Here is a 27,410-nt window from a genome sequence, read left to right as displayed (position 1 = left end):
ACGTGTTATCTCTGTTATAACGTAATAGAGGCAACAATCTTGACAGGGCCTTTTGAGGGTGAGGCTTTTCTTATTCCAAGCATTCTCATGATTCCAATGGATCTGCCTTTTCAACCTAAAAGATTGCAATTCCCAATTTGATTAGCATATTTAGTTTTCAGTCCAGAACCACTAAAGCTATTATGTAAATATCAAAAATATTTATGTTGTCTGAGCAATAATTTTTAGTTTTTATTTCAAAATAGAAAATTACCTGACAATTTTAGAATTAATCTATCTTCTATATATATAATATAAGTTGTCTGTCTGTGGATCAGGTGACGTCATGTTTGTGTGTCGACTGGCGTCATGAAGTTAGTTGTCGTCATTTTTGCTATGACGGTGACGTCATTAAAGATATTTAAGACATATATGTTCACGTAGAAATCTATTAATGTTTAAGTTTAAAATGACTGATGAACTTACAATGGCAAAAGCCGATGAAGATGCTCAAAGAGTCTATGCCAAAAAACTTGCTGCTGATAGAGAAAGTCAGAAAGGAAAGCGTGCCGAGGAATCAAAAGAACAGCAAGGAAACAGGCTTGAGGCTAAAGAACGCAAAACCGCGCAGTTAGATGAAGATCCACCTGGACAGCGAGAGTCAAAACATATCAAAACTGATAATGATAGCGATGATGATTGGGTTTGGGATCTTGACTTGGATAAGGTCATCAATGCCTACCAGATTTTAGTTAAAAAAAACAAAGGTTCGGCGATATGTATTTCATAGTGAAGCTGAAAAATAAAGAAGAAAAGAAACTGAAAAAGAGAAAATGTAAAAAATAAAAAATACTAAAAAGAAAAACACTCAAAGAGAAATTACAGACCGGGACACAAATGACGACCGGGACAGAGGGAATATAAATAACGACCGGGACACTCAAGGAGAAATTACAGACTGGGATACCGGGACACAATGACGACCGGGACACAGGGCAATATAAATGACGACCAGGACAACAATGGCAACACCCGAGGAAGCTGCTCAAAACGAATGTATTCACGCCGAAGTAGCTGAGTTGGTAAAGCGTTATGTTTCAGTTTCTAGGTCCGAGAGGCTCCAGGTTTGAACCTTGGCTTAGCATTAATACAAAAGAAGAAAAAAACTAAAAAAGGTAAAAACTACAAAAAAAACTAAAAAGAAAATATATATATATATATTTATATATATCATCTTTTCCACAAAAATAATAACTTAGTGCTTCTGCTTAAAAACAGCAATCAAATTGATGCCTCCTGATACGCAACTATCAACAAAGTGGCAATCGTTGTGGTCGGTGATCAGTTCTTACCTCAAGATAATATTCTTTATAGGCGAAACAATCAGTTGACAAGAATTGCTTAAACTCATCGATGCTACGATGCCCTACAATATCCTGACGAATATAAATGACGCCCGGGACACTCAAATAGAAATCACAGACTGGGACACCGGGACACAAATGACGACGGGGACACAGGGAATATAAATGACGACCCGGACACAGGGACACAACTAAAACGTGGACGCCGGGGGGCACAGGGGGATATATAAATGACGACGGCAACAAAGGAAATGGTCGATTAGCAATCACCATCAACAAAGCTCAAGGGCAATCAATAGAATCATGAGGTATAGATCTGAATACGGATTGTTTTCCCATGGACCATTATGCGTTGCATGTTCAAGAGTCGGTAAACCTGGCAATCTATTTATATGCACAGACGATGGGACAGTTAAAAACATATATATATATATATATATATATATATATATATATATATATATATATAAATATATATATATATATATATATATATATATATATATATATATATATATATATATATATATATATATATATATATATATATATATATATAATATATATATATATATATATATATATATATATATATATATATATATATATATATATATATATATATATATATATATATATATATTCACAGGTGGGACATAGGGACACAACTACAATGGCGCGTAACGACTAACTATAACGACTAATAACTATAACGACTAACGACGTAACGTAACTAATATGGCGCCCCACAAACTAGGTGTTGAGGTCCAACAGCTGGTATATATATATATATATATATATATATATATATATATATATATATATATATATATATATATATATATATATATATATATATATATATATATATATATATATATATATATATATATATATATATATATATATATATATATATATATATATATATATATATATATATATATATATATATATATATATATATATATATATATATATATATATATATATATATTTATACATATATATATACGTATGTATATATATATATATATATATATATATATATATATATATATATATATATATATATATATATATATATATATATATATATATATATATATATATATATATATATATATATATATATATTATATATTTATATATATATAATTATATTACATATATATATATATATATATATAATATATATGTTTATATATATATATATATATATATATATATATATATATATATATATATATATATATATATATATATATATATGTATATATATATATATATATATATATATATATATATATATATATATTATATATATATATATATATATATATATGTAATATATATATATATATATATATATATATATATATATATATGTATATATATATATGTATATATATATATATATATATATATATATATTATATATATATATATATATATATATATATATATATATATTGAAATGTGGTTCTTCTTTCTTATTTCTCTTACATTATGTACAATATGTAAATTTGTATTATTGTCAATTAATATTGACAATAATACGGGACACTCTTTGAGTGTCCCGGTTGTCATTTATATTCCCTGTGTCCCGGTCGTCAATTGTGTCCCGGTCTGTAACTTCTCTTTCAATGTCCCAGTCGTCATTTATATTCCCTGTGTCCCGGTCGTCATTCGTGTCCCCGTTGTCCATGGGAAAACAATCTGTATTAAGATCTATACCTCATTATTCTAATGATTACCCTTGATCTTTGTTGATTGTGATTGCCAATCAAACATTCCCTGTGTCCCGGTCGTCATTTATATATTCCCCCTGTGTTCCCCGGCGTACCCGTTGTAGTTGTGTCCCTGTGTCCCGGTCGTCATTTATATTCCCTGTGTCCCGGTCGTCATTTGTTTCACGGTCTGTAATTTCGTCAGTCGATAAACATGACGTCAGTCAACAAACAACTTCATGACGGAATAATGCTCAATCCTTATAATGACGTCAGTCGACACACAAACATGACGTCAGTCAACACACACAAACAAACAACTTATTTTTACATATACATAAGATATATATATATATATATATATATATATATATATATATATATATATATATATATATATATATATATATATATGTATATTTTGATTTTGACAAACATTTTCATGAAAACATGAGAAACGACACATGACGTCAGTCAACAGACAAACAAACAACTTATTTTTATATATATAGATGTATATTTCTCAAAAGCAGCTTCATATTATTTTTAATTGACATGCTGAGATTTCCTATCCCGGAAAACGTTCAAGATCGGTCGAAATTTGTGAGAATTTGATAAGAGCTTTAGTTACAGACAAAAATCCATATCAGAATCAGTATTGATTCTGAGTTCGAAGTGAACACACCTGGATTAAATTGGATATTTTATGAACTTATTACTCCAGTAAGCCCTTTTAGCTCAAAAATTGCGAGCTATTTCAACTCTCGGCTGTAAGCTTTCATTGAATGAAAACTAGTTCATTATAGTTCAAGGTTTCGCAATAACTGGTTAAGGTTAAAATGACGTTTAACATTGACCAACATAACAGAATTACCAAAAGAAACTATTTGTGCAAAAAAATATAAAGAAAAAAATATTAAGTTATTATAATTGAATTATTTGAATCGGTAAAAGAAAATCATTTTATTTTACTAGTAAGCGACCATAAGAGGGGAGGTTTCTGTCGCAAGGGCCGTAGCACCTGCTTGGAGTGATTTCCCCTTTAAACTGCGGGGAATAGGAATTTTTGGATTCTTTTGCTCAATCTATGTTTTTCAAGCATGGCCTCAGCGTGGGCTATGAAATTTTTCCTGTTTGTAAGTTTAAGGACCTACCCAAATGCTGTGTTAGAAGCCAATAGCTAGACCATCTTCAGAACATCTGTCCCAGCATTCTCTTGAAATGTGCTAATTGTGGAGGGCCATACATATAAACAAAAGATGAACAATGCATTACCGATCCCAACTGCGAAAACTGATTGTATTCGTTGGCTTGTTATCTTTATTACTAACAATCTTTCGAGCTTACGTAAGCGTACTGCTTGTGATATAAGTAAAAAGATTCAGATTGGTTCTCCAAAAATTGTTGCAAACAGAGGGAAGCATAATAGACGTGCGCTAGATAAATTTATTCTAATTTCTGTGATCATTCTGTCCTTTTATCTTCAGGTTTTTTCCCCTTCTTAATAATGGTAATTTAGAAAGAATTCGGATAAATTATTCCAAATTTTGTGAATTTCTTCTGTATTTTCCACCTTGGAATAAAAACCAGACTCTTGTGTGAAAATTTTCAGTTCCTGATATAACTTTAAAGTGGAGATTCTTCACAAAAAACTCTCCAGTACAGCTTTTGCGCGCCTATGCCCTCACTACTGTCTTGTCCATTCTTTTCGTTCATTTTGTGTGTGTATTTGTTTTTCTCTTTGTGTTTTTTACATTTATTCTTACACCACCATATTTACTTTATGTATCGTGTGGGTGAGAAAAAAATAAAATAAATAAAAATATTAGTGATGTCATATTTTTTAGCATATTTCAAGAGCGTAAATAAGCCATTTTTTCCTAGAGAAGTGTTTTATCATTTTTAGTTTCTATGACAAAGGCAAAATTACGCAAGATATAGAGCTAAGTATAAAAAAAAACCAGTGTAATGAGTCTGATTACAATGGCGTAATGAGAAGTTTTAAAGTACCTAAAAGACAAAACTGAAAAGTAACAATTAATTTGCGATAATAATTCGCAAATGTAAATTTGCGAAAATATTTGAAAATGAACAACCTAGACCGTTAAATGTGACATAACCAATCAAATCAGCAGGGTCAGAGATCATTGAAAAAATATCTGAAGTAATGATAAACGAAAATGAAGAAGAAAAAAAATTACGGGCTGATTACTTGAGGAAACGATAATTAACTAAGAATCAAAAATAAAGTGAACAATGAATAAATAAGCAAGTAAAAGATCTGCTGGAGCAAAAATTACATGGAATCAAGATGAATGTGAAAAACAAAGAAATATGCGGTTGCAAGACATCTGACAACGAGGATCAGAACGAATTAAAAATGAAGTTAAAAACACAGGAATATATGGTTATAAGATATGTAGCAGCGAGAACAAGGAATTAAGCGTTTATGATATAATTGTCAGCGAAAAATACAAGTGACAGTGAAAACTAAGAGTGAAGAACAAAAACGTGGATGGTTAGCAGACACACGAAAGCAAGTATCAGAACGCGTCAAAAATGAAATTGAAAAACAAAGAATTGTTCTGTTAGAAGACAAGAGGCAGCAAGAATCATAAGGAGGCAAAAGTGCAAGCGAAGAAGAATGCAAGAAGAAGTGCAAGCAGAATGTTATTTCAGAAGAACAATCTCCATCGCAATCCTCAAAGGCAACAAACTACAGCTCAAATCCCCAGAAAAACCTACGAAGTTGAAGTAAACTACTCAAATTTTAATTGAAAGTAAATTTGTCCCTTTAACATTTTACATAATTACTGTGGAGCCCTCAATTTTCCTGAGACAAAAGTAGCAAACAAAAGTGATTTTTTTAAGATTGCTGCTAGCTTGGTAATATTGAATTTCCACCTCTAAAATTTCAAACTAACTAATTAGTTGGACTTTTTTAGGATGTCACTTGCTCTATAAAAAAGTTCAACAAACATATTTGAAACTTGAACTCGTGTTTTGCCATAGCTTCATTTGAACTACCTTCATGGGGACAAATGTACTTTTAAGATACGATGAAGAAGCTAAAAAGTACCCTACACGTCCTTTAAATTATAGGATTTTTTGTAATCTAATTTATCTCTTGTAAGAGATATTGCGAGACACAAACCTTTATGCCAAAAGTTTCGTAGAATGCAAGACGTAAAGAACGGTGTAAATCAACCTCCTGTTTTAATAGGACCTCAGCCTCAATTAGAAGACAAGTAAAAAAAAACTAGTTACTTTTCAACCGTTGTTTGTTTTTAAAACTTTTTAGTTAAGTTTCAGTATCGTAGTTTTTTTATATAGCACTGCCTTGGAAAGTTCTTACAACTTTTACTAAATCTTTATTCCGGACTGTCTTCTTCCGTTTCACATCTTCTTTTCTTCTCTCTTGCCCCAAAACCCTTATCTAGGTGGAAACTTTTAACATGGCAGGCCTTATTATTTCCGCAGTAAAACAAGTTTCTGTATATAGCATACAATTATGTGGTATATTCAAATCCGAAGAGAGCAACAGGGCTATAATATTAGACTTACCAATCCCTCAAGGCGCTATTAAGTGCACCTGAACGCTGTGCAATACTATAGTACACCTTAATGGTGCGTAATGGTATAGTACACCTGCATGTTACATGGTAGATGTATTTGAGATATCGGATGGTGGAGATTATGTAGGTGCAGTCATGGTTGCACTTATTAAAACAGAAAATAAGTCAATTTCGCGGCTTTGCAACGTAAATTATCCAATGACTCTATCATCAAAGGACGAGATGGTAAATAAAAAATGTGTTGGGTTTGTAAAGAGAAAATCGTTAAGGGCAATGCAGAAACGCCGGTCCGTGACCATAATCATTTAAGTCAACCTTTTTAATTGGGAGGGATTAACTTTCGTGGATTGGCACGTAAATCCTGTAATTTACATACTAAGCAATAATATTTTCCACCGGTTTCAAACCACAATTCCAAGTATAATTTGAAATTCATTAATAGCGGTGGCACGTTGGCAAAAAGGTAAAGTTGTAGAGGGTGCATGGTTAGATGAGTCTTTTTCATATAACATCATAACCAAATCATCTGAGAAGTTGCTGCTCTAAAATTTCAAATGGAATTTTTTTAAATGGTAATACGCGCTTGGATAAAACTCGTTCTTTGGATTCATATAGTTTTTTTGCCAAGTCATTAAACCAATTAACTCAAGTACAAAAAAGGCTACGATTTTTATAATTTTCCCCTTCTTAAATAGTGCTTCCCAGATGATGAAATGTATGATTTATTGACGATTGAGGGGAACTACCCGTATGAGTACTGCAGTTTCACCTCGAGGCTACGTGGGAAAAATTGTCGCCTATCGAAGCGCCTTACGATTTACTTCATGAGCGTCACGGCACCACTGCTGACTATGAATTCACAAAACAATTTGGCCAAGGGAGGGTTTAAGAAAGTGGAGGATTATTATAAAATAAACCTGGAAACTGACTTTCTGACGTTGTTGGATATTCTCTGTAAAAGCATGAATAAAATTTTTGAGGAATTTGAATTGGATTTGGGACATCGTTTTTGAAATCCTCATCTGGTGGTGGATTTAAGGCTAAAAATCAGCAAAAAAAGGTTTTACTACCAACTTGGATCAGCACTCATTTGTAGAGAGGTCAATGAAAGGAAGGCATGTTTTTCACGAACATCATATCCTGGAAACCGATCAGACTTAACAAGGCGCCGGTGAAAAGTCAAATAATGTATCACTACTTGGTCGTGGAGGATTTACAAATGGCTAGACAATTCTTGTGATCCGAGTTTCCCCGACATTTCCGTTGTTGAGGAAAACGGACCCCAAGGATGATTTTTCGAAATTGATGGTGAAATACCAGTGGAACTTTATGACTTGGTAAAGGATTTTGTTTTCCGATGCATAATCAGAACGGTGCCTAAGGAACAACTCAGTCCCAACAATATTTTTTGTAGAGCGTTGAGATATGGAATGGAGACCTTGAAAACAAAACCTTATTGCCAACCTTCACCCAAAACGGAATATTGCTATACACCACGTTCTTTTGGGGTGGATGATATGAAACGGTATCAACGGTGCTGGGAAAACATTAAAAAGATTCAAATTTGCAAGAGAATGCCTACAAAATATAAACTAAAATGTTGACATGAGTGTTTATAGAAACTATGAGAACAGTGTTATAAAAACATGAGAGTTTATGAGAATAATTTAGTTCCAAGAGTGAATTATATGGTCATTCACTCTTTAAAGATTAAAAACTATGCTGCTAGAGTCAAAAAAATGCCAGGTCAGTCATATTGGACAAATTCTATGCTTGGGTGGACGGTATGAGGGTACTGTCAAACGGCCATTATCTTTGTTTCGATCAAGATATATGCATTCAATATGGATAGACTCTCGATGTGGAGAAAATTCATTAGTTCTTTCTATTCCAACAGTTTTCAATAACAACAATTTTTTTTCTCAGTCTCCATCCCAGCAGTTTCAAGCTCAATAGTGTATTTTTGTTACTGTTTTTATAGTTTTTTTTTTTGCAGAAGGTGGTCTTGTTGTATTTTCAAAACTGTTTAAATATTATACTATTTTATTATGCTTATCTTGTGGTCAGCCTGGTCTTTGCAATTGGTTTACCAAGTTATTTTGCTCTACTGTACCCCGTGCTAAAAAAAATACATTACACCGGTTGGTGGAGATTTAATGTCTTCTTTGCTACACGTTTGGGGCTTTAGGAATGATTTTAAGGAAAGTTCTTCGCATAATTTTAGGTCCTTTGGCAATTGAAAAATTAAGAGCTAGTCAAAATAACATCAAGCTGCTTGTTTCACATACAATCGTGAATCCATGGCATATAGCAATGGTCTCGTACCTACCCTTTTAATTAGTAGATATATATGTTTATTTCTTGTTCTTTTCTGTATTATTAGACTTTTTTTTGTCCCCTTCCCTTTTTTTCTGACTTATATATTTTTTTTTTTATTCATAATTTGATTATCCATTATTATTAGTGTTTTTTGCTTTGTTTGTTTTATTAGTCGACTCCGAAGTCCGAATTCGGCCCTTTGAGGGCTGGTGATAGTGATTTTTTTGAAATAAATATCTTATCTCTCTTATCTTATCTTACCATCTCGCAATTTATCAATGGTAAAATTCCATCTAAACTTTTTTAGAATTTCGTAAAAAGTGTTAGTGCAATTGGATCATGGACAAACTCTCTAGTCAAATTTGAAATTTTAGAACTTCATCCCTTGTATGTAAAGTCAATAGAGTTCCTCATTACAATTTATCCTTTGTTAGATCATAACAGTTTTCACGAATTGACAATGCAATCTCTAGATTGAGGTTTGCAACTTTTGGAAACGGTATGACGGATGCAATGTTTGCAAAAACTCATGGTATAATTGTATTGGATTAGTCTAGTATTCAAGATATCTCAATATTTCTAATTTATATTACTCAATATTACTTAAGACAGTACTAAAGATTGTCCAAGCGGCCACTATACGTTTAAAATGTACCTTCGCTGAACTGTTGATGGAGAGTTGAACTGTTGATTTTCGTCCAACTTTGCTCAATGATATTACATATCTTGCAAAAATCTCGTCCCATTTATGGGTTAGCCGATACCCCCTTGTAACGTCTACTTCTAAGTAAGGTACTCTAGGTTTCAATTCGCCATTGCTAGGGCCTTCTTGTTCCAATAGATTAAAGCATCCATTGCAAAGAATCTTCAAAGAAAAATATCCTCTATCTCATCATACTGAACTCTTTTTTAATACTGAGGTAACTGAACCATTAGATCTAACATGTCGCGCATCGTGGACCTTCATAACCTGTTTTTGTTGGATTATAAAGGTTTAACGGAACAAAAACAAGTCAAGTGAGATCATGTTATCTTCTGAAGTAAATTTTGTACTATGATTAATTTTTTTACAACTGGAGATTCCCCACTTGTCTAGCAGACACTCAGCTCTAACAAGTCACGCAAGATTACATAACAACCATCTGCATCTTGATGAAAAAATTAGCATAGGTAAACAAACAATTTCCTTTATTTAACATACAGGTGTACTATGCGATTACGTAACATGCAGGTGTGCTTTAGTATTACATAGGACCCGGGTGCATGTAATAACGTCTTGAGGGGCCAGTAACTCCAATAGTATATCCCTAAGAATGTCATTAGATTTCTTGATAGCATACTACTAACCTGGGTCATTTTTTAGTTTTGGCAATGCATAATATCAAATGAAAGAGTGTTAGCTTATAGCAGTTACTATGTATGCTATATTGAAGAACTGGTGGCATTGATCAACTGGTGTGTTCCTGCTGAGGTCAGCAGTAATATACTCTGATGGAGTAAGTTCTGTTTGATTGAGCAGACAGTAAAATTCTAAGGGAAGTAAGAAAAATGTGTTTTTTTTAAACACATGTTTATTATCATTAATTTTCTCAGAATTTGGACTTTAAATATCAAATATATATAATTAATTCTGAGAATAAACATTTCGAATTTTGAGAACACAAGGAAGTTGAATGCCTCCAATTTAACCATATTTCGTTAGGAGTTAATTTATTTTGCGGTTTAGTTGTTTTTTATTTTTAAGTGCACCAAGTGCAACATGAAGATACAAACGAATTTTATTTGGAAAACTACCGAAATTTCGAAAACTTAATTGGAGCTTTCCAATCCCGTTTTACGGTTCCCACTTCCTGTAAAATTTTGAGTGAGCATCTTTTACCGTTTGGGAGCTTCAACAACGGATATTGGGGAAAAAAGATGTGTAAGCAATTGTGTTGCACCGCAAAAAAATTTTGTTGGAATAATAAATTTACAATCCAGATTATGCATTTACAAGCCAGTGTACCATAATAAAAATATAAAGGTTTTAAATTTAAACCAATGATGGAGCCAGCTATGGGGGATTAGCCCTGTTAAATTTTTACATACTCCAATAAAAACATTTCTTAAATGTAACTTCTTAGCCCAAAAATTAATTAATATTAGAGGCTTCCGTATATACACTAATAACTAGAAGATACTATACACCCCCTTACCTCCAAATTTCCCAAATTCTTACAAACTGCAAGCATTCGCTTTACTCCTTTAACGTTCAACTCAACAGCCCTCTTCAGCGGTTCATCAAAGCGAACTGTGGCAGCGCAATGAAATGCAACCGATACGGTGTCAGACATCATTTGCAAGTCCTGGGGAGATATTCCGAGTTCATCCTTGGATATATCTCCAGAAACTGGAATAACTTTGCCGAAAAATTCTGGATGATTTTGTCGAATATTGTCAAAAGCCTGAAAAATACACGATCTAATAAAATTCCTGTATAGTATTATTCGTTAAATAGATAACATCATCCATTATAGAATCGTATGCAAAGATTGAAAAAAAAAGTGTCGATATATTGATCCTTTACACCCCAAATACAAAAATAAGCAGATAAACATGTATAGTTTATAACATATATATATATATATATATATATATATATATATATATATATATATATATATATATATATATATATATATAATTTATACATACTTCAAAGGTCAGATTTGCACTTTACTGAAAAAAAAAAAAACACAAAAAAACTAACAAACAAGTGACCGTGGATTGTCAGTTAAATTGACATATACCGGCATTTCTTCGTTAAGGTTCCGATAATTCTATTTATGAAAGTAAAAGAGGTGAAAACATTTCAAACGTATTTTGTTTTTACTAAATCGCAAATCGTGTTCCGGTCCTGAAATGGGAAAGGGGTTATCAGCCCGACTCATGTTACTTTTTGCTCGTTTTGAGTTTGACTCGGCCATTTCTTTAATTTCTGTTCGTTCTGAGCTTCTTTTATTTAATAATAGTGGTTTTTGGTAGTTTTACGCTTGAAAGATTATTTGACTCTATTTTTGCTCATTCTTGGCTTAATGGAGCTCTTTAATTTTCTTTGAAAGACTTGTCTTTTGGAACAAGGTTTTAAAATTAATTTCTGCTCGTTTTTTATTGACATATCTTTCCTACGGAAAAAAATTATATATTCTTAGTTTTCTTCTATAAAGATCCATAGTACGGGTTTCTACTTGCATGTTGTAGGAACTTTTTCAACAATTTTTAATCATGACACAAACAATACTTTTTAATTTATTTTATAGGTTCTTAAGTTGAAGTAAAAGTAAAACTTATTATCAATCCCAAAAGAGTATATCTATGCTCTTTGACAACCTGGATACACTAACACTTTTTCATATAAAAGTAGAAGTAGTAATAGTAGTATCCCCAAATGTTTCAACTTAATACCCCCAGTCGTTCTCGATGTATTGCTGATGAGTCTTATTGGCAACCATTTAACACAGTGCCTTATGATTTACTTTTAAAGAAACATTTAGCCTTAAAGCAAACAGGGCCAATTGCACATTTGTGGGGAGTTGACAAACCTAATATCCCTAAAGACATAATTGCTGCACCGTTCTACTATGCTGAACAAAATGACTGTCTCAAAGTTTTGACTGGATGCGCTTGGAAGATAAACGGGCTTGAGAGAAGAACAGCATGCCGCCCAATCTTTTTGTACTCTTAACAAGGGCACCATACACTCACGCTGTAACTGGAGTGAAAGGAAGAGAACTTCCCTCTTCATATATCAAACAGTTCGTGGTAACGAACTGTAGTAAGGAGCGACCCGGCTCAATAGTAACCAAAACTCTAAAAAAATGAATTTTTATATCAATAGCTACATCAAAAGAATCGCATTTTAATGCTGATTTTAAATTTATAAGTTTCATCAAGTTTAGTCTTGCCCATCAAAAGTTACGAGCCTGAGAAAATTTGCCTTATTTAAGAAAATAGGGGGAAACACCCCTATAAGTCATAGAATCTTAACGACAATCACACCATCAAATTTAGCGTATCAGAGAACCCTGCTATAGAAATTTCAAGCTCCTATCTACAAAAATGTGGAATTTTGCATTTTTTGCCAGAAGACAAATCACGGGTGCGTGTTTATTTGTTTTTTGTTTTTTTTTTTTGTTTTTTTTTCCAGGGGTGATCGTATCGACCAAGTGGTCCTAAAATGTCGCAAGAGGGCTCATTCTAACGGAAATGAATAGATTTAGTGCCCTTTTTCAGTGACCAAAAAATTGGAGGGCATCTAGGCCCCCTCCCACGCTCATTTTTTTCCCAAAGTCAACGGATCAAAATTTTGAGATTGCCATTTTGTTCAGCATAGTCGAAAACCATAATAACTATGTATTTGGGGATGATTTACTCCCCCACAATCCCTGGGGGAGGGGCTGCAAGTTACAAACTTTGACCAGTGTTTACATATAGTAATGGTTATTGGGTAATGGTAAGTGTAGTAATGGTAAGTGTACAGACGTTTTCAGGGGGATTTTATTTTGTTTGGGGGGTGGGTTTGAGGGGAGGGGGCTATGTTGGAGGATCTTTCCTTGGAGGAATCTGTCATGGAGGAAGAAAAATTCAAGGAAAAGGGCGCATGATTTTCTAGCATTACTATAAGAAAACAATGAAAAATAAACATGAAAACATTTTTTCAAATGAAAGGAAGGAGTAGCATTGGAACTTGAAACGAACAGAGATTATTACGCATATGAGGGTTCTAAAAATACTTTAGCATAAAGAGCGAGGTATTTAGGAGGAGATAATTACCTCGCTCTTTATGCTAAAGTATGTTTAGTAATTTCAACTATTTATTCTACGGCCTTTCTGATTCAGGGGTCATTCTTAAAGAATTGGGACAAAACTTAAGATTTAGTGTTAAGAGCGTGGTATTAACGAGGATACAAACCCCCTTGTATACATAATAAAAATGTAAGATTATGAAAGTTTGTTACGTAAGTTGCTAATTTATATGTTACGTATATTTTTTACTAATAAAAACGTTCGTTAAAAATTAAAATTTCTAGTTGCCTTTTTAAGCAACCGAAAAATTGGTGAGCAACTAGGTCTCCTTCTCCACCCCTTATTTCTCAAAATCGTCTGATCAAAACTAAGAGAAAGCCATTTAGCCAAAAAAAGAATTAATATACAAATTTCATTTTAATAATTTATGTGCGGAGAGCCAAAACCAAACATGCATTAATTCGAAAACGTTCAGAAATTAAATGAAAAAAAAATGATTTTTTTAGCTGAAAGTAAGGAGCGGCATTAAAACTTAAAACGAACAGAAATTACTCCGTATATAAAATGGGTTGTCCCCTCCGCAATCCCTCGCTTTTTACTCTAAAGTTTGACTCTTTGCCACAATTCTACTTTTTAAAACAATTAAAAGCTTTAGCATAAAGAGCGAAGGATTGCGGAGGGGACAACCCATTTTATATACGGAATAATTTCTGTTCTTTTTAAGTTTTAATGTCGCTCCTTATTTCAGCTAAAAAAAATTATTTTTTTTTCTATTTAATCTAGTAAAAAGTGAAAATATTGGAAGTGAAACAAAGTAAAAAGGGAAAGTATCTAGTAAAAAAAGAAACAAAATGAAAACATTTTAAATATATATTTTATTGTCAGTAAAGTGCAGATTATGTTCTGGTCTTGAGAAGGCATGGGGGTTGTCACCCCTACTTGTATTAATTTTCACTCGTTTTGAGTTTGACTCAAAACGAAAACCAAATACATTTACCAAATACATTTACTAAATAAACCAAATACATTTAAAATGTAAATTTTTTAACTGTAATAAATTAAAATTATTAAAACTTTGAGCAATGTATATATCAGTATATTTATGCTAAATTGACTATTCACGGCCGTCCCAGTAAAGTGCAAATTATATCCTGGTCTTGAGAGGGTATGGGGGCTGTCAAAAACATAATTTCCAGACCTTTCAACTAAACTGAACAAAATGGCTATCCCAAAATTTTGATTAGATGTGTTCTGGGAATTGGTGAGCATGGATGAGGGTGCATATCTCCCTCTAATCTCTATTGACTAATAAAAATTACCCCAGTCCTTTCAGTTTCCAATCGAATTAGTCTTTTTCGAAGTTTCTACGAAAACAAACGGCCATCTCAAAATTTCTATATGATGCAATATGGGAAAATACAAGGTTTGGAGGTGGAAGGGTTATCCACCCTCTAATCGTACTGAATCTTAAAATAACTGCTAGAACTTCTGATTACCAATCCAGCAAGCCTCCTCCGAAGTTTATACAATTATCTTTTCTATATAAACCTTATACCCCCCTTGGGCATAACTGATCTTGCCCTGAGGGCTGTTGGGGGTGCTAATCCTCAAAAACATGATCTCCACACCTTTCAATTACGCTGAACGAATTGGATATTTAAATTTTTTTATTAAATGTGCTTGGAGAAATGGTGGGCGTTTGAGGGGGGTTAGTTGTTTACAATCATTTTCGACTATTAAAAGGGCACAAGCTCTTTCAATTTCCAATTAAGACAACAAAAGCCCATTTCAAAATTTTTATCACATGTATTTCGGGAAAATATGAGGTGTGGAGGGGATATTCACCCTTTGATCACTCTGAATTTTTCAAATGGGCACTAGAACTCTTGAAAACCAGTCTAATGATCCCCCTCTGAAGTTTATACCTCTTTTTCTATATATATCTTATACGATCCAGGGCATAAATTACAATCCTTGCCTTGAGGCGGTAGGGGGTTTGTTATTCTCAATGAAATAATTTCCGAACCATTCAACTACGTTGAACAAAATGGCTATCTCAAAAATGTTGATTGGATGTTCTGGAAGAAAAAGTGGTCATGGAAGGGGTTACTTGTCATCCAATCGCTTTCGACTATTAAAAAGAACATTTTCGATCGAATGAGTTCTATTCAAAATTCTACGCCAACAAATAGCAATCACAAAATTTATGTCAGAAGCATTTCAAGAAAATATGAGGCAGGGGGTATCCATCCTTTAATCACTCTGAATCTAATAAGGGCACTAGAAAATCTTATTTCCAACCAAAAGAGCCCCTTCCAGAGTTTACACCTGTTTTTACGAGTTTTATGATCCCAGGACACAACTTATAACCCTTACCTTGGAGACTGTGGGGGAGGGGTAGTTACGAGCTTTATTCCTCCAGGACATGACTTAGAACACTTTCCCTGAGGGCTGTGGGGAGGGAGCTGTTATCCTCAAAGACAATTATTTGACCTTTCGAATACATTCAACCAAATGGCTATCTCAAAATATTGATAGAATGTGTTTTGGGAAATGGTCGGCTTGGGAGGAGATTAGTTGCCCTCAAATAACTATCCACCATTAAAAACGGCACTAACTCTTTCAATTTCCAATCAATTGAGCCCTTTTTTAAGGTTCTACGACATCCCCTTCAACCCAAAGTGCCCTGGTCTAAACAAAAAAAAATAATTGTAATAATAATAATAATAATGATAATAATAATAATAATAGTAGTAACAATAAATAAATAAATAATACATTGTGCCTACATCGCTCTTTACTTAGGTAGCGCTATTGTGTTACCTATTATTGCTCGTTTTGGGTTTCATTTATTTATCGATGCTAATTGGTGGTAGTTTTACGATTGGTAATTATTTAATTCTACTTTTGCTCATTTTTGGTGTAATGGAGTTCTTTTTTTTCTTTGAATAATTTATTTTGTGAAAAAACTTTTTTCGTAGAGAATTGGCCGTTAGATTGATCCAATGTCTGGAATTGGCTAAAAACCAAGAAGTGGTCTACAGGTCAAAAAGGTAAACATTCTGATGCAGGACAGAGGGTTCGAGTTCCATTTATTATGGGCAGCGCATTAGTACTGCCTAAGTAAAGAGCGATGAGGCAAAATATATTATTATTTTGTTTGTTTTTTTTACCAGGGCACTTCGTATAAAAGGAGTTGTCGTAGAAACTTCAAAAGGGGACCACTTGATCGGAAATTGGAAGGGAAAGGGCTCTTCTTAATAGTCAAAAACTATTTATACCCCGCCCCCCCAAAAAACGCCCATCATTTCCCAAAAATATCCAATCAAATTTAAGATCGCTCTTTTATTAAAGGTAGTTGAAAAGTCCAAAAATTATGTCTTTGAAGATGACAACCCCTCCCCACAACCCTCAGGGTAAGGGTTATGATTAATATCCTGGGGCAAATAAAGTTTTTATAGAAAGGGGGCTTATATAAACCTCGCAGGGGGCTCATTGGACCGGTAATCAGAAGTTCTAGTTCCCTTTTTAAGAATAATGGTGATCGGAAAGCAGCTACTCCCCCCTCTACAAGCCTTATTTTTCCGAAACTCATCAGACAAATATTTTGAAATAGCCATTTGTTCTAAAAATAGTCAAAAGACCATAGGCGGCTCAACGGCACTGCCTAAGTAAAGTGCGATGTGGGCACATTTTTTTTAGCCCAGGGCACTTCGTATAGAAGAATTTGCCACAGTAACTTTGGAAGGGGCTTATTCAATTGAAAATTACAAGTTACAGAGCCGTTTCTAGTAGTCACCCCCTACACCCATCATTTCCCCAAATATATCCAATTAAGCTTTGAGACAGTTATTTTGTTCAGCGTAGGTGAAAGGTCCAGTAATTAAGTTCTTAAGGATTAAACCCAACACTAAAGCCTTCATGGAAAGGGTTGTAAGTTGTGTCCCGAGGGCATATAAGGGCTTATACAAATAAGGTTTTTATGAAAATGATGGTCACACAAGGTTTGGAGGGGGCTCATTTGATTGTAAGTTTAAAGTTCTAGTACCCTTTTTAATAGTTAAAAATGATTGGAGAGTAACCAAAGCCCCCCCCCCGTCACCCATCATATCATCAAAAACTTATCAAAATTTTGAGATAGTAACTTTGCTACGCATATTTGAATAGTCCAGTATTTAAGTCTTTGGGTATGCTCCCCCTCCCCTCTCCAGGAACCTCATGGTAGGGACTATAAGCTATGCGTTAAAATTCAAGGTTTCTATGGAAATGGTGGTAGGTTAAAATTTGTATGTAGGTCGGTTGATTAGAAATCAGCATTTTTAGTGTGGTTTTTAAGAGTCAAAAGGGATAAGAGGGCAACAGGTACCCAATCTTATTTTCTTCTTTTCGTCCGTCTGCTTTTCTCTAAATGCACCCGACAGAAATTTTGAGATAGTCATTTTGTTCAAAATAGTCTAAATATTTTATTAAAGGGCCTTTGGGGTTGAAATAACCCCTTAAAACCTAGGAGCAATGGTTGTTAGTTATACCCCAAAGGCATATAAGGCTTTTATTGAATGGGTGGTTGTACAAACTTTTAATAGGGCTCATTTCGTTGGAAATTGGAAATTATAGTGCTCTTTTTAAAGTCAATGTGAATTGAGGACAACCTTCCCCTATCACAACAATCATTTAAAAAAAACTCCAATTAAAATTTTGAGCCTTCTACTTTCTTCAGCATTGTTTAAAGACCTCTCTCTCTCTCTTTCTCTTTAGAAAGAGTTGAAAGGGTTCGACTCTTTCTCTTAACTCTGTTTTTAAAATAGTAAAAAACTTTAGCGTAAAGAGCGGGGCGTTGAGGAGGAAAGGCTCCTTTCATATACGGAGTAGTTTCTGTTCGTTTTAATGCTCCTTACTTTAATGTAAAAAACTTGTTTTTTTTTATTTAACTTCTGAACGTTTTTGAATGATGCATGTTTTGATTTTGGCTCTCCGCAGATAAATAATTAAAACGAAGTGTGTATATTTAATTCTTTGGCTAAATGGCTTTCTCATAGTTTAGATCGAATGATTTTGAGAAAAAGGGAGCGGGGGAGGAGGCCTAGTTGCCCTCCGATTTCTTGGTTACTTAGAAAGGCAACTAGAACTTTTAATTTTTTGGGAATGTTTTTATTAGTAAAAGATATACGTAACTAATAAATTAGCTTACGTAACGAACTTCTCTATTCTCATGTTTTTATTACGTATTTGAGGACGCTCTTTACACTAAAGCTTAAATTTTGCACCATTTAAAAACAATATGAACCCTGAATCACAAAAGCCGTAGAATACATAGTTGAAATTACTAAAAATACTTTAGCGTAAAGAGCGAGGTCTTAGGAGGAGGTGAGCCCATCATATGCGTAATGATTTCTGTTCGTTTTAAGTTTTAATTCTACCCCTTACTTTCAGTTGAAAAAACTTCTCAGATTTATTTTTTCATTGTTTTCTTTTAAATAATGCTAGAAAATCCTGCGCTCCGTTCATGGAAACTTTCTTCCCCCATGATAAATTCCTCCAAGGAAAGTTCCTCCAACATATTCCCCTCTTCTCAACCCCCCACCCCCCCCCCGAACCAAAAAATCTCCCTGAAAACGTCTGTACATTTCCAAACAACCCTTACTATATATAAGCACTGGTCAAAGTTTGTAACTTGTAGCCCCTCCCACGGGTACTCTGGGGGAGTAAGTCGTCCCCAAAGACATAGTTGTAAGGTTTTTCGACTACGCTGAATAAAATGGCTATCTCAGAATTCTTATTTAATTCAGAATTTTAATTAAAAGGGGGCCTAGGTGCCCTCCAATTTTTTTTTGTCACTAAGTGCCTTAAAAGGGCACTAGAACTTTTCATCTCCGTTAGAATGAACCCTCTCGCAAGTTTCTAGGATCACTGGGTCGATACGATCACCCCTAGGGGAAAAAACAAAAAAACAAACAAATAAACACGCATCCGTGATCTGTTTTCTGGCAAGACCTGCAAAATTCCACATTTTTGTAGATAGGAGCTTGAAACTTCTACAGTAGGGTTCTCTGATACGCTGAATCGGATGGTGTGATTTTTTTCAAGATTCTATGACTTTTAGAGGTTGTTTCCCCCTATTTTCTAAAAAGAAGGCAAATTTCCTCAGGCTCGTAACTTTTGATGGGTAAGATTAAACTTAATGAAACTTATTTATTTAAAATCAGCATTAAAATGCCATTCTTTTGATGTAGCTATAGGTATCAAAATTCCATTTTTTAGAGTTTTGGTTACTATTGAGCCGGGTCGCTCCTTACTACAGTTCGTTACCACGAACTGTTTGATATTTGTACGCCACTACTACAACTACCACCACTACTACTGTTTCAAATAGTGCTACTATAGCCACAGTATTGCTTTCAAAATATTGTGGGGAAAATTGAAATAAATCAAAAGACACTATGTACATTCACATTGTCCAAATAGCTTATCTCAAGAAGGAATTTGAGTATTTAGTGGAAACTTTCAGAAAATGCTTAAAGCGGAAGATTAATTGAGCAAAAGACAGTTTATACATGCTACTACTAATACTAATACTGCTGCTACGTTTCATATTAATACTACTGCTGCTACTTCAACTGTTCATTATAACTACTTGCAAGGCTAAGAGTATCGAGACGAAAATCACAGCAGTACATAAATATACAGGCTATCAAAAAGATATATCAGCAATTTCATAGCCACATCTATTTGTATTAAGTTAAAAGTTCCAAGACTGAGAATAATGTTCTCAAATATTGAGAAATAATGTGAGAATAATGTTCAAATCCGCAAAATAAAATACATATACTAATAATGCTACCACTGTTCTTGTTCGTGTCAGGTGATGACGCTAAGGGTGTTAATGTGAAACTTTTAGGGAACGTTTATGGGAAGTCTTAAGTACACAAAAATCTATATGCATGCAGATTTTCAAAAGGCCATATAAGCAATATCATAGGTGGCGCCGCTCTATAAAAGCAAGAAACATAATTCAAACTTCTAAAGGAGCTAATTCGATTAAGGACTGTAAGTTTGGTGGCCTTTTTAAGAGTAAGAAGAGATTGGAGTGCAAGCATCCCTCCTCATAAGCCCTTTCATTTCACAGACACATCCAACTAAAATTTGGAAAAAGCCACTTTGTTCAGCCAAGTAGTAAAGTACATCAGCTAGGTCTCTTGAGATATTGGGTATGTCAACCCTCCAGAGTTACGTAATTGGCCCATTATGCTTAAAAACCCAGTGTTTTTTTTTTTATTAAATAAAAAAGCACTGCGTGTATAGTAGCCACTAAGAAACCCCAGCAATATATCTGGAATTACTGGGGTATTTATTTAAAACTTTCAGGACTCCTACTGTTGTTACTTCTTCTCTTAAAAGTTAAATAAATCAAAAGAGTGTAAGTGCATCCACGTTGTCAAAGAGCATAAACAGAATTTCTTTTGAATGATGTTAAGTTTTATTTTTCAGATCAACTTGAGAGCTATAAACTTAAATTAAACAATATATTTGCGTCAGGGTTAGAAATTGTTGAAAAATTTTCTCCAACATACGAATAGCAAGGCAAACTATGGATCGCTTTAGAAAAAAAAGAAACGATTTAAAATATTATTTTTTCTATGGAAAAGGCTATGTCAATGAAAAACAAAAAAAAAAATTAAAAAAAAAACTTTTCCCACAAAATTTTTCCCACAAATAAAGAAAAGTAAAGAGCTCCACTAAGCCAAAAAGGAGCAGAAATAAAGTCAAAATTGAAATACCCTGCCCAATTTGGTTAGGTGCTTAATACGGTACTTTTAAGCAGGGTTTTATTATAATGGTAAAGAGGGGCCCAGAGGCCATAATAAACAAAGGTTTAAAAAGTAATGTGATGTTAACTATTCTACAGGTTTAACTATATAATTTATACAGATAAATTGTAACTATAAAACTGACCTTTCTATGGTTTTAACTAGACTGAAAAGTCTCTTGTAAAAACTCTAGGGTTAAAAACTCTAGATCTTTAATCCTTATAAGAAACCCCCTAGAAAATGGCGATAGATCATTTCTTTGCACCGATAGCTATGATTTATATCCTCTTCTTTTCTTTTTTTAATTCTTCCTCTTTTTTTATCAAACAGTTCGTGGTCACGAACTGTAGCAAGGAGCGACCCGGCTCAACAGCAAACAAAACTCTAAAAGACGAATTCTGATACTATAAGATACATCAAAAGAATCGGACTTTAATGCTGCTAATGTGTTTAATCAAATTTAGTCTTTGCCATCAAAATTTCAGAGCCTGAGAAAATGTGCCTTATTTTGGAAAATAGGGGGAAACAACCCTTAAAAGTCATAGAATCTTAACGCCACCAAATTACACCATCGCATTCAGCGTATCAGAGGACTCTACTGCAAAATTTTCAAGCTCCTATCTACAGAAATGTGAAACTTCCTACTTTTTGCCAGAAGATCGATCACGGGTATTTTTTTTCCAGGGTTCATCGTATCAAACAAGTGCTCCTAGAATGTCGCAAGAGGGCTCATTCTAAGTTCTAGTGCCCTTTTTAAGTTACCAAAATAACTGGAGGGCATCTTGGCCCACTCCCACGCTCATTTTTTCTCAAAGTCAACGGATCAAAATTTTTAGAACATAGTCGAAAACCATAATAACTATGTCTTTTGGGATGACTTACTCCCCCACAGTCCTGGGGAAGGGGCTGCAAGTAACAAACTTTGACCAGTGTTTACATTCAGTAATGGTTATTGGGAAGTGTACAGATGTTTTCAGGGAGATTTTTTTGGGTTTGGTGGGGTTGAGTGGAGGGGGCTATGTGGGAGGATCTTTCCATGGAGTAATATGTCACAGGGGAAGTGAAATCCAATGAAGGGGGTGCAAAAAAAAAATCAAAAAATAAACATGAAAAAAAATTTCAACTGAAAGTAAGGGGCAGCGTTAAAACCTAAAACGAGCAGAGATTATTACGCATATGAGGGATTCTTCTCCTCCTAAATACCTCGCTCTTTATGCTAAAGAATTTTTAGTAATTTCAGCTATTTATTCTACGGCCTTTCTGATTCAGGGGTCATTAGTAAAGAATCGCGACAAAATTTAAGCCTAGCGTAAAGAGGGAGGTACTAACGAGGGAAAAAACCCCCTCATAAACATAATAGAAATATAAGGACATAGAAGTTCCTTACTCAAGTTAATTCTTAAGCTACGTATATTTTTTACTAATAAAAACGTTCGTTAAAAATTTCTAGTTGCCTTTTTAAGTAACCAAAAAATAGGAGGGTAACTAGAGCTCCTCCCCCGCCCATTTTTTCTCAAAATCTTCTGATCAAAATTAAGAGAAAATTATATAGCAAAAAAAAGAATTAATATGCAAATTTCATTTTAATAATTTTTCTGCGGAGAGCAAAAATGAAACATGCATAAATTCAAAAACGTTCAGAAATTAAATAAAAAAAAACTAGTTTTTTAACTGAAAGTAAGGAGCGACATTAAAACTTGAAACAAACAGAAATTACTACGTGTATGAAAGGGGCTAAAGTTTTTTGACTGTTTAATATAGTAGAATTGAGAGAAAGAGTCAAACTTTATCGTAAAGAGTGAGGCGTTGAGAAGGGAACAGCCCCTTTCATACACGTAGTAAATTCTGTTCGTTTTAAGTTTTAGTGTCACTCCTTACTTTCAGTTAAGAAAAAATAGTTTTTTTATTTAATCTTAACAAACCAGTGGTTGTAGACTATCGAAAAATGTTTGTTTTTATAAAAATGACATTTTCAGGGCTCTTTAAAAAAAGAAGAGATCCCACTAGAGCAAAGATCTATTTTCTGGCCTTTTCAGTCATAGAACTGAAATTTTCACCCAAAGAGCAAAAAAAGTTGCCAACTCCTAAGGATTCTAATTTCCTTTTCAAACAGTTCGTGGTAACGAACTGTAAAAAGGAGCGACCCGGCTCAATAGTAACCAAAACTCTAAAAAATGGAATTTTGGTACCAATAGCTACATCAGAAGAATCGCATTTTAATGCTAATTTAAAATATATAAGTTTCATCAAGTTTAGTCTTACCCATCAAAAGCTGGGAGCCTGAGAAAATTTGCGTTATTTTAGAAAACAGGGGGAAACACCCCCTAAAAGTCATAGAATCATAACGAAAACTACACCATCAGATTCAGCGTATCAGAGAACCCTACTGTAGAATTTTCTAGCTCCTATCCACAAAATGTGGAATTTTATATTTTTTGCCAGAAGGCAGATCACGGATGCGTGTTTATTTGTTTTTTTTTTTTCCCCATGGGTGATCGTATCGACCCAGTTGTCCTAGAATGTTGTGAGAGGGCTCATTCTAATGGAAATGAAAAGTTCTAGTGCCCTTTCAAGTGATAAAAAAATGGAGGGCACTTAGGCCCCCTCCAACACTAATTATTTTCCCAAAGTCAATGGATCAAAATTCTGAGATAGCCATTTTATTCAGCATAGTCGAAAAACCTTGTAACTATGTCTTTGGGGACGACTTACTCCCCCACAGTCCCCGTGGGGGGGGGGGTTACAAGTTCAAAACTTTGACCAGTGCTTACATATAATAATGGTCAATGGGAAGTGTACAGGCGTTTTCAGGAGGATTTTTTGGTTGGAGGCAGGGGTTGAGAAGGGGGGATATGCTGGGGGAACTTTCCATCGAGGAATTTGTCATGAGGGAAGAAAATTTCCATGAAGGGAGCGCAGGATTTACAAGCATTACTTAAAAAAAAAAAATGAAAAAACAAATATGAAAAAGTTTTTTTTCAGCTCGAAGTAAGCAACTTAAACTTAAACGAACAGAACTTAAAACGAACAGAAATTATTACCCATATAAGGGGCTCAACTCCTAATACCTCGCTCTTTACGCTAAAGTATTTTTAGTAATTTTAACTATTTATTCTGCGGCTTTTGTGATTCAGGGGTCATTCTTAATGAATTGGGACAAAATTTAAGCTTTAGTGTAAAGAGCGAGGTACTGACGAGGGGGCAAACCCCCTCATATATGTAATAAAAACATGAGAATACAAAAGTTCTTTACGTAAACTATTTTATAAGTTACGTATATCTTTTACTTATAAAAAGATTCGTCAAAACTTAAAAGTTCTAGTTGCCTTTTTAAGTAACCGAAATTCGGAGGGCAACTAGGCTTCCTCCCCCGCTCTTCTTTTCTCAAAATCATTCGATCAAAATTATGAGAAAGCCATTTAGCCAAAAAAATATATATACAAATTTCGTTTTAATTATTCCTCTGCGGAGAGCCAAAATCAAAACATGCATTGATTCAAAAACGTTCAGAAATTAAATATAAAAAAAACAAGTTTTTTTAAATGAAAGTAAGGAACGACATTAAAACTTAAAACGAACAGAAATTACTCCGTATATGAAAGGGGCTTTTCCTCCTCATCCCCAAGCTCTTTACGCTAAAATTTTTTACCGTTTTAAAATGCAGAGTTTAGAGAAAGAGTCAAACTTTAGCGTAAAGAGCGGGAGGTTGAGAAGGGAAAGCCCCTTTCATATACGGAGTAATTTCTGTCCTCTGCAATCCTCCGCAATTCTTCGCTCTTTACGCTAAAGCTTTTAATTGTTTTAAAAAGCAGAATTGTGGCAAAGAGTCAAATTTTAGCGTAAAGAGCGAAGGATTGCGGAGGGGACAACCCATTTCATATACGGAATAATTTCTGTTCGTTTTAAGTTTTAATGTCGCTCCTTACTTTCAGTTAAAAAAAATAGGTTTTTTATGTAATTTCTGAACGTTTTTGAATTAATGCATGTTTGATTTTGGCTCTCCACACATAAATTATTTGAAATTTGCATATTAATTCCTTTTTTGGCTAAATGGCTTTCTCTTAGTTTTGATCAGACGATTTTGAGAAATAAGGTGTGGGGAAGGAGGCCTAGTTGCCCTGCAATTTTTCAGTTACATAAAAAGGCAGCTATAAATTTTAATTTTTAATGAATGTTTTTATTAGTAAAAAATACACGTAACTTAAGAATTAACTTGCGTAACAATTATATTCTTAAATTTTTATTATGTATATGAAGGGGTTTGTACCCTTGTTAATACCTCGCTCTTTACACTAAATCGTAAGTTTTGTCCCAATTCTTTAAGAATGACCGATGTAGAATAAACAGTTGAAATTACTAAAAATACTATAGCATTAAGAGCGAGGTATTCATCTCCTCCTAAATACCTAGCTCTTTATGCTAAAGTATCTTTAGAAACCCTCATATGCGTAATAATCTCTGTTCGTTTTCAGTTTCAATGCTACTCCTTACTTTCAATTGAAAAAACTTTTCCATGTTTATTTTTTCATTCTTTTTTTTATAGTAATTTTAGAAAATCCTGCGCCCTTTTCATTGAATTTCTGTTCCCCCATGACATATTTCTCCAAGGAGAGATCCTCTCACATAGCCCCCTCCTCTCAACCCTACCCCCCAAAACCAAAAAAAAATCCCCCTGAAAACGTCTGTACACTTCCCAATAACCATTATTATATGTAAACACTGGTCGAAGTTTTTAATTTGCAGCCCCTCCCCCAGGGACTGTGGGAGAGTAAGTCATTCCCAAAGACATAGTTATTATGGTTTTTGACTAGGCGGAACAAAATGGTTATCTCAAAATTTTGATCCGTTGACTTTGGGGAAAAAACGAGCGTGGGAGGGGGCCTAGGTGCCCTCCAATTTTTTGGTCACTTAATAAGGGCACTAGAACTTTTCATTTCCGTTAGAATGAGCCCTCTTGCGACATTCTAGGACCACTTGGTCGATACGATGACCCCTGGAAAAAAAAAATAAACACGCACCCGTGATTTGTCTTCTGGCAAAAAAAATACCAAATTCCACATTTTTGTAGATAGGAGCCTGAAATTTTTGCTAGAGGGTTCTCTGATACGCCAAATGCGATGGTGTGATTTTCGTTTAGATTCTATTAATTTAGGGGGATTTTCTCACTATTTTCCAAAATAAGGCAAATTTTCTCAGGTTCTTAACTTTTGATGACAAAGATTAAATTTCATGAAACTTATATATTAAAATCAGCATGAAAATCCGATTCTTTTTATGTATATTTTAGCTTCAAAATTCCGTTTTTTAGAGTTTCGTTTACTATTGAGCCGGGTCGCTCCATACTACAGTTCGTTACCACGAACTGTTTGATTTATTACATGTATTTAATATACCACCTTCTGAATTACCGACAAAGATAAGCAAGCACTTACTGCTGCTGACAACAAATCCTGTAGTCTATTCTTAGGGTCTTGTCCTGCTTTTGGACGTATTAAAACATATACATTTTTCAGTCCTGGGCAACTTCGAAGTAGCTTTTCAATCAAAATCTTTCCAAAAAATCCAGTACCTCCAGTAACAAATACAGATCGGTCACGATAAAAATTGACAATCTCAGATGCCATGTTCTCTTTCAGGCTTATTATATTACTGATTTGTAAGCATAGAATTTTTGTAGTTTTAAGATCTACGCTTTACTTTATGGGGTCATTCACTTCTCTTGGTAAATTTCCGAAAAACATAAAAATTTAATGATTAATTTTAGTATTTCTACCCAGCGGGTCATAGCTTGCTACTCACTACTTCAATACACTTAGTTTTATGGCAAACCAAACCAGAAAATATTACCTATTC

General features: G+C 33.9%; 1 protein-coding gene across 1 annotated transcript in view; it reads right to left on the bottom strand.

The window, feature by feature from the left end:
• LOC136028826 (putative fatty acyl-CoA reductase CG5065) overlaps window positions 1-27,202 on the bottom strand; it is a 70,019-nt gene extending 42,817 nt beyond the window's left edge. The window contains exons 1-2 of the mRNA XM_065706752.1: window positions 26,990-27,202; window positions 11,163-11,411 (exon numbers count right to left, since the gene is read on the bottom strand). Of these exons, the coding sequence (XP_065562824.1) occupies window positions 11,163-11,411; window positions 26,990-27,181 (441 nt within the window). The 5' untranslated portion in view covers window positions 27,182-27,202. The remainder of the gene's footprint in view (window positions 1-11,162; window positions 11,412-26,989) is intronic.
• Between the last annotated feature and the right edge of the window lie 208 nt (window positions 27,203-27,410).

Source organism: Artemia franciscana, chromosome 7 (assembly GCF_032884065.1).
Source record: "Artemia franciscana chromosome 7, ASM3288406v1, whole genome shotgun sequence".
NCBI classification, from domain to species: Eukaryota; Metazoa; Arthropoda; class Branchiopoda; order Anostraca; family Artemiidae; genus Artemia; species Artemia franciscana.
Note: the sequence above shows the minus strand (reverse complement) of the source record. Positions and strands in the feature narration are given on the sequence as shown.